Genomic DNA, 8,574 nt, shown 5'->3' on the forward strand with positions numbered 1-8,574 from the left:
GGAGGACAAACGCGCTGCTGCTCTTTAGTTACTTTTTTAAATTCATGGATTTATGGCTTTTTCTTCTCAGCAAACCAACTTTTAACTTTACAAACTCTCGGACTGAAGATTTCTCTCATTAATTAAGCGATTTTGATGAATATTTGTGGTTGAAGTTTCCCCTGAATCCCCGCTGGTCCGCGGCACCTGCAGCTCAGGTGGGGGTTAAAGTTCCCCATCACCGACACGTCCAAGGAACCAGAAAAATAAACGTGTAATTAATTAATTAATTATTAGTATAATATTACTGTTATTATATATTTTTTTTCTTCAGTGGAAGGATTTTCCCGCTCCGGAGCTCAGCGACCTCCCCCGGGGCCGACGGCCACCCGTGGCCGGGCGCAGCGCACCATGAAGCGGCCTCGTGAGGACGGAGGGTCGGGGAGCGACCTGGAGGACCGCGGCTGTTCAGGGTGAGCGGAGCACTGGAAAAGTCAATCATTTCCAGGCTGATTTAGAGGCTTTACTTTATTTTCTTTGTCTTTTTTTTTTTTTATACCCCATTTGGTTTTAGACAGCAGAGGTTTGAGGAATAAAACGGTTAAAGATCACAAAGTTCCTTTAAAGTCGTCACCAGTTTCAAGAGGAGTCACTTTTTATTTTAAAAGGCTTCTCTCACAGATGTCCCATAATTAAAGTGTGTGTTTGTGTTTTTTGTATTTTATGAGATTATATGTATATATTTAAACTTGTATAGAAAAAAAACCCATCAATTTAAAGTTTAAGCTTAAATCAGAGACAACTTTTGATTGAGAGAAACGGTTTTTTAGACAGGTTTTATCTGCAGAACTCCAGATATTTCAGGTCTTATCCCACTAACTTTTATTGTTAATATGTTTTTGTAAACTTTCTTCTCAACATGAACGTTTCAGGTGTCACTTTGTCCCGTTGTTCCTTCATACTCTGGGCTAAATTCATATTTCCTGAAATTGTTTTAACAAGCCAAAAGAAAACAAGTTAAATATATATATATGTATAAATATATATATATATATATATATATATATATATATATATATATATATATATATATATATATATATATATATTTACACAGTTGTGTGAAAAACTGTTTGCCCCCTTCCTGATTTCTTATTCTTTTGCATGTTTATTGTCGCACATAAATGTTTCAGATCATCAAACATAGATAACAAGTAAACACAAAATGCAGTTTTTAAATGAAGGTTTTTTTTATTATTAAGGGGAAAGAAACATCCTGTGTGTATATATATATATAATCTTGCTTGTTTGTAGGAACCAAATACTTATTTTACCCAGGAATTTACCAATTAACTCAGTAAAAATCCTACGATGTGATTTCCTGGATTCTTTCCACCATTCTGTCTCTCATAGTTGAAGTATATATATATATATATATATATATATATATATATAATGATGGAGAGTTTTTCACTTCAATGACCCCGAGTTAAAAGGTTCTGGTCTGGTACCGCCGGAGCTCTGACCAAAGAGAGTTTCCACCAGCGACGCTCCGCCACATCCAGGTGTTTCTGTAGTTCAGGCTCCAAACGTAAAACCAACGGCCCAAAAGTAGAAGAAAGTTCAGACGGATTTGGTTTAAAAACTAACGGCCGTGAAACCAACGTCTAGAAGTCCAGCTGACCCTGGTGTCTCCCCTACAGGTCCCCCAGGTCCCCCAGGTCCCCCAGGGCGTCCCCGCTGGGCCCCCCGACCTCCAGCTCCCAGCTGACCAGGAAGAGACGGCGAGGGGTGGGTGAGGCCCCGGTAACGGGGGTGTGCAGCCGTTGCCGTGGTAACGGGGGTGTGAGTTACGACCTCCTTCACTCTCTTCTGGTTCCAGATCATCGAGAAGCGGCGCAGGGACCGGATCAACACCAGCCTGCTGGAGCTGCGGAGACTCGTACCCACAACCCTGGAGAAGCAGGTCCGTGGTGAAGGTTCTGATGTTTTTACCCGGGGGGATTCTGGGTAAAAACATAGTAGCAGGTCCGTGGTGAAGGTTCTGACTAGGGAGGCCCCGATACCGATACTGCCCTCATATATTCGTACTCGTACTCGCAAAAATTCTCCGATACCACGCACTGATACTTGTAGTTACTGGTTAGCGCCTCTAGGGGGAGACGTTCCCCGGGTCAGTCTGCAGCCTGGAGCTGAGCAGCAGCAGCTACAGAGCAGCAGCAGCTACAGAGCTGCTGCTCTGTAGCTGCTGCCAGCTGTTCCATGTTTCAGTAACTTCTATCTTCCTTAATTCTACAACCTGGATGGTTGAGTATTCACTTACTCACAGGGAACTTTATTAAACAGTCCACGTAACTCACAGTACGACGAGGTCTCATCGCAGGAACATCCACTGAGCATGTGCGGTGCTTCACCTGAACTGAGCATGTGCAGGGCTTCACCTGAACTGAGCATGTGCAGGGCTTCACCTGAACTGAGCATGTGCGGTGCTAAACCTGAACTGAGCATGTGCGGTGCTTCACCTGAAGCCTCCGTGTGAAACAACATAAACAATCAAATAGAATTTAAAAAACAGGCTAAATGAAATGATGTTACACTCTTGTACAGTAGGGGGCGGTAGTTCCTTAAAGTTGGTTACGATCCGCCAATAAAACAGAGAAGAAGAAGAAGAACATAAACTATCCCATTGTTACAGTCCGGTTAGCCGCTAGGCTTAGCTTAGTGTGGTGGTGGGAGGAGAGTGATACGTGAGTGAGACTGGCAGCGTTTCAGGTAAGATAGTGACAATTAATGCAGCGGGACGTCAGTAATTGGACATATTTAAAATAAGGGACGACGACAGAAGCAAGACAGACTGCGGGGTGCCGGTGCGCGGGCGCACTCATCACCACGCTAAGCTTAGCCGCCTAGCGGCCGATTGTTTATGTTGTTTCACACGGACGGCTTCAGGTGAAGAACCGCACATGCTCAGTTCAGGTGAAGCACCGCACATGCTCAGTAGATGTTCCTGCGATGAGACTAAACCGCGGAGGAAAGCCCGGCCGGCTGAGTACTCGTACTGGTACCGGGTCCTCCCTAGTTGTGACGTTTACCAGTGGATTGTGGGTAAAAACATCAACCCTTCACCAGTCAAACATGGATCTAAAGACCCCACAGCTCTGAGACATAAACCCTCCACTTCCCTCTGTAACTTTCATGTTTATTTGTCTTTGGTAACAGTTGTATAAGTTTAACACCGTGTTTATTGGAGTTTCAGCGTGTTGACCTTTGACCCCTCTGGTCCTACAGGGCTCTGCTAAGCTGGAGAAGGCTGAGATCCTGCAGATGACGGTGGATCACCTGAAGATGCTGCAGAGCTCCGGGGGGAGAGGTGGGTCACAGGGCAGAGGTTACAGGTCACAGGTCTCAGGTCAGGGGTCAGAGGTCACAGGTCAAAGGTCAGGGGTCAGAGCTCCGGGGGGAGAGGTGGGTCAGAGGTCAGGGGTCAGAGCTCCGGGGGGAGAGGTGGGTCAGGGGTCAGAGGTCACAGGTCAGAGGTCGTCTCCTCCCGCCTCGCCGTCGCGCTGTAACACAAACAATCGACAACAATAACAATAATGTTATGTTAATGTATAATGTTCTGGTCTCTGGAAAGATCCTAGATATAACTTCTGTTGTAATAGACGCTAAAAATAAAATTTAATTGAACAATCGAACAATCAGACTGAAAACAATCGAACAATCAGACTGAAAACAATCGAACTGAAAACAATCGAACAATCAGACTGAAAACAATCGAACAATCAAATTGAGAACAATCGGACTGAGAACAATCGAACAATCAGACTGAAAACAATCGAACAATCAGACTGAAAACAATCGAACTGAAAACAATCGAACAATCGGACTGAGAACAATCGAACAATCAGACTGAAAACAATCGAACAGTCGGACTGAAAACAATCGAACAATCAGACTGAAAACAATCGAACAATCAGACTGAAAACAATCGAACTGAAAACAATCGAACAATCGGACTGAGAACAATCGAACAATCAGACTGAAAACAATCGAACAGTCGGACTGAAAACAATCGAACAATCAGACTGAAAACAATCGAACAATCAGACTGAAAACAATCGAACAGTCGGACTGAAAACAATCGAACAATCAGACTGAAAACAATCGAACAATCAGACTGAAAACAATCGAACAATCAGACTGAAAACAATCGAACAATCAGACTGAAAACAATCGAACAGTCGGACTGAAAACAATCGAACAATCAGACTGAAAACAATCGAACAATCAGACTGAAAACAATCGAACAATCAGACTGAAAACAATCGAACAATCAGACTGAGAACAATCGAAAAATTAGACTGAAACAATCGAACAATCAGACTGAAACAATCGAACTGAAAACAATCGAACAATCAGACTGAAAACAATCAGACTGAGAACAATCGAACAATCAAATTGAGAACAATCGAACAATCAGACTGAGAACAATCGAAAAATTAGACTGAAACAATCGAACTGAAAACAATCGAACAATCAAATTGAGAACAATCGAACAATCGGACTGAAACAATCGAACAATCAGACTGAAACAATCGAACAATCAGACTGAAACAATCGAACAATCGCACTGAGAACAATCGAACAATTAGACTGAAACAATCGAACAATCAAACTGAAAACAATCGAACAATCAGATTGAAAACAATCGAACAATCAGATTGAAAACAATCGAACAATCAGACTGAAAACAATCGAACAATCAGATTGAAAACAATCGAACAATCAGATTGAAAACAATCGAACAATCAGACTGAAAACAATCGAACAATCAGATTGAAAACAATCGAACAATCAGATTGAAAACAATCGAACAATCAGATTGAAAACAATCGAACAATCAGATTGAAAACAATCGAACAATCAGATTGAAAACAATCGAACAATTGGACTGAAAACAATCGAACAATCAGACTGAAAACAATCGAACAATCAAATTGAGAACAATCGGACTGAGAACAATCGAACAATCAGACTGAAAACAATCGAACAATCAGACTGAAAACAATCGAACTGAAAACAATCGAACAATCGGACTGAGAACAATCGAACAATCAGACTGAAAACAATCGAACAGTCGGACTGAAAACAATCGAACAATCAGACTGAAAACAATCGAACAATCAGACTGAAAACAATCGAACTGAAAACAATCGAACAATCGGACTGAGAACAATCGAACAATCAGACTGAAAACAATCGAACAGTCGGACTGAAAACAATCGAACAATCAGACTGAAAACAATCGAACAATCAGACTGAAAACAATCGAACAGTCGGACTGAAAACAATCGAACAATCAGACTGAAAACAATCGAACAATCAGACTGAAAACAATCGAACAATCAGACTGAAAACAATCGAACAATCAGACTGAAAACAATCGAACAGTCGGACTGAAAACAATCGAACAATCAGACTGAAAACAATCGAACAATCAGACTGAAAACAATCGAACAATCAGACTGAAAACAATCGAACAATCAGACTGAGAACAATCGAAAAATTAGACTGAAACAATCGAACAATCAGACTGAAACAATCGAACTGAAAACAATCGAACAATCAGACTGAAAACAATCAGACTGAGAACAATCGAACAATCAAATTGAGAACAATCGAACAATCAGACTGAGAACAATCGAAAAATTAGACTGAAACAATCGAACTGAAAACAATCGAACAATCAAATTGAGAACAATCGAACAATCGGACTGAAACAATCGAACAATCAGACTGAAACAATCGAACAATCAGACTGAAACAATCGAACAATCGCACTGAGAACAATCGAACAATTAGACTGAAACAATCGAACAATCAAACTGAAAACAATCGAACAATCAGATTGAAAACAATCGAACAATCAGATTGAAAACAATCGAACAATCAGACTGAAAACAATCGAACAATCAGATTGAAAACAATCGAACAATCAGATTGAAAACAATCGAACAATCAGACTGAAAACAATCGAACAATCAGATTGAAAACAATCGAACAATCAGATTGAAAACAATCGAACAATCAGATTGAAAACAATCGAACAATCAGATTGAAAACAATCGAACAATCAGATTGAAAACAATCGAACAATCAGATTGAAAACAATCGAACAATCAGACTGAAACAATCGAACAATCAGACTGAAAACAATCGAACAATCAGACTGAAAACAATCGAACAATCAGATTGAAAACAATCGAACAATTGGATTGAGAACAATCGAACTGAGAAAAATCAGATAGAAAACAACTGGATTGAGAACAATGGGTCTGGGAACAATCGTTTTTTCTCAGAGTGAAGGCTGCTGGGAGTTTGAGTTTGAGGTGACAGGTGTCCCCCCGTATGTCCCCCGTCTGTCCCCCCGTCTGTCCCGTCTGTCCTCCCGTCTGTCCCCCGTCTGTCCCGTCTGTCCCCCCGTCTGTCCCCCCGTCTGTCCCCCCCCACCCCCCCCGTCTGTCCCCCCGTCTGTCCCCCGTCTGTCTCCCCGTCTGTCTCCCCGTCTGTCCCCCCCGTCTGTCCCCCCGTCTGTCCCCCCGTCTGTCCTCCCCGTCTGTCCCCCCGTCTGTCCCCCCCGTCTGTCCCCCCGTCTGTCCCCCCCGTCTGTCCCCCCGTCTGTCCCCCGTCTGTCCCCCCGTCTGTCCCCCCGTCTGTCCCCCCGTCTGTCCTCACGTCTGTCCCCCCGTCTGTCCCCCCGTCTGTCCCTCCGTCTGTCCCCCCGTCCGTCCCCCCGTCTGTCTCCAGGTCACCTGGACGTCCTGTCCCTGGACTTCCTGTCTCTGGGTTTCCGGGAGTGTGTGACGGAGGTTTCCCGCTACCTGGACCCCGGGGACCCCCTGAGGCCCCGCCTCCTGACCCACCTGACCTGCTGCGCCGCGCAGCGCGACGCCGCCGCCGCCATGGCGGCCGCCGCCCTCCAGCACCAGGCCCCGCCCCCCCCGGTCCTCCCCCACCACTGGGCCGCCGTGGCGACGCTGCGTCCAGCACCGTACCTGCCGGTTCCTCCGGCGTCCCCCGACGCCCAGCGGGGCTCCGCCTTCTCCCCGGCAGACTCCGCCCCCCTCTCCTTCCTGTCCCTGTCGGCCTCGTTCCCCATCGCCCTCCACGGGGGTTTCCCCGTCTTCCCCCCGTCCGCCGGCCCCCCCGGCCCGGCCCCCCAGACCCACGGCGGTAAACCGTACCGGCCCTGGGGCACCGAGGTCGGGGCTTTCTGACGCCGCCGCTGCCGCTAACCTCGGGACCGGAAGATCCTCTAACTCGTTAACGTTGGCGACTAAACTCTCACCGCTTGTTCGGAGACCTGGAGAATAGAGAGCTGCAACGATTGGTCCACGTTGGCGACAAAAATCCATAATCAAAATAGTCGACAATGAATTCCATTGTCGACAATTGTCTCCAGACGTGTTTTTCCAACGGAGTGAGGCGTCTCATTTCAATACAATCTCTGCTGAGAGTCGTGCAGCACGATAGCGTCTCTGCCGAGCGGTAGCGGTAAAACAAAAATGACGGCGTCCTGTAGCAGCTGCACGTACGGCTCTGAAAACGCCATTTTCGATTTCGATTTTTTTGGTAAAACTACAAAAGACAATTGAATAAATTGTTTCAAATATTTTATCTTCATTTTTAAAGAAAAACTGCAAACAAATGTCCCTATTGGGAATGAAGTGCAATTGAAAGATCCTGTAAATCCTCCTTGAGTTTAGTAAAGTGACAACATTTACAATTTTCTTGACCAAACAAAGACTAGACGAGCTCCGTCTGTAATGCAGCTGCAAAAAAGGAAAATCCATTTTCCGATTTTCCTTTTTTAACATCGATTGTGATTAATAAATCCGATTTAGATTTAAAATCGATTAATCGCACAGCCCAAGCTGCACGTAACAAAACTTCAAAAGTTTGGGAGCATTTTAGCCTCGATACGGAGAATAAAAAGATACTTGCAAGGTTTGCAAAGCCGACCTTTACGGTGGCCGAGCCCCGCCATTGCTGAAAATAAAAGTAACGCTGCAAACAGAAACAAACGCCGCTGCAAATAAAATAAACGCTTAACAAATAAAATAAACGCTGCAAACAAAAAGAAACCCCGCTGCAAATAAAATAAAAAAACAACGCAAATAAAAAAGCCACAACAGAAGTGAATTACCGGGGACTATTTCTGCTGATGCACCGGTGTTGCACATTAAAAATGACACGTAGCGACGTTGAACACTAACCTTTTCACTTATTTTCTCGTTCGTTGTTCTTCTTATTCCTCGCTCTTCTTATTTCTTCCTTTTCACTTACGTCCTCTTGTTCTTCTTCTTCTCCTCTCACGTAAAAAACATCGGTGCATCAGCAAAAATAGTCCCCGGTAATTCACTTCTGATGTGGCTTTTTTATTTGCATCGTTTTTTTATTTTATTTGCAGCAGCGTTTCTTTTATTTGCAGCGTTTCTTTTATTTGCAGCAATGGCGGGTCTCGGCCACCGTAGACGTTGCTAATCACGGAGCACGTTGGTAACGCATTTGAAGAGAAAGCACGTCAGAGTGTTG

The 8,574-nt window shown here is 44.3% G+C and overlaps 1 protein-coding gene across 2 annotated transcripts in view; it reads left to right on the forward strand.

The window, feature by feature from the left end:
* LOC133464755 (hairy/enhancer-of-split related with YRPW motif protein 2-like) overlaps window positions 1–8,142 on the forward strand; it is an 8,653-nt gene extending 511 nt beyond the window's left edge. The window contains exons 1-6 of one of the 2 annotated variants that reach the window (XM_061746925.1): window positions 1–197; window positions 314–452; window positions 1,683–1,770; window positions 1,862–1,945; window positions 3,268–3,349; window positions 6,787–8,142. The exon at window positions 1–197 is cut by the window's left edge and continues 35 nt beyond it. In XM_061746925.1, the coding sequence (XP_061602909.1) occupies window positions 391–452; window positions 1,683–1,770; window positions 1,862–1,945; window positions 3,268–3,349; window positions 6,787–7,256 (786 nt within the window). In that variant the 5' untranslated portion in view covers window positions 1–197; window positions 314–390 and the 3' untranslated portion in view covers window positions 7,257–8,142. The remainder of the gene's footprint in view (window positions 198–313; window positions 453–1,682; window positions 1,771–1,861; window positions 1,946–3,267; window positions 3,350–6,786) is intronic. The other variant, XM_061746924.1, reaches the window with a different exon arrangement.
* The last annotated feature ends 432 nt before the right edge of the window (window positions 8,143–8,574 follow it).

The sequence above is a fragment of the Cololabis saira genome, chromosome 18 (assembly GCF_033807715.1).
Source record: "Cololabis saira isolate AMF1-May2022 chromosome 18, fColSai1.1, whole genome shotgun sequence".
NCBI lineage: Eukaryota > Metazoa > Chordata > Actinopteri > Beloniformes > Belonidae > Cololabis > Cololabis saira.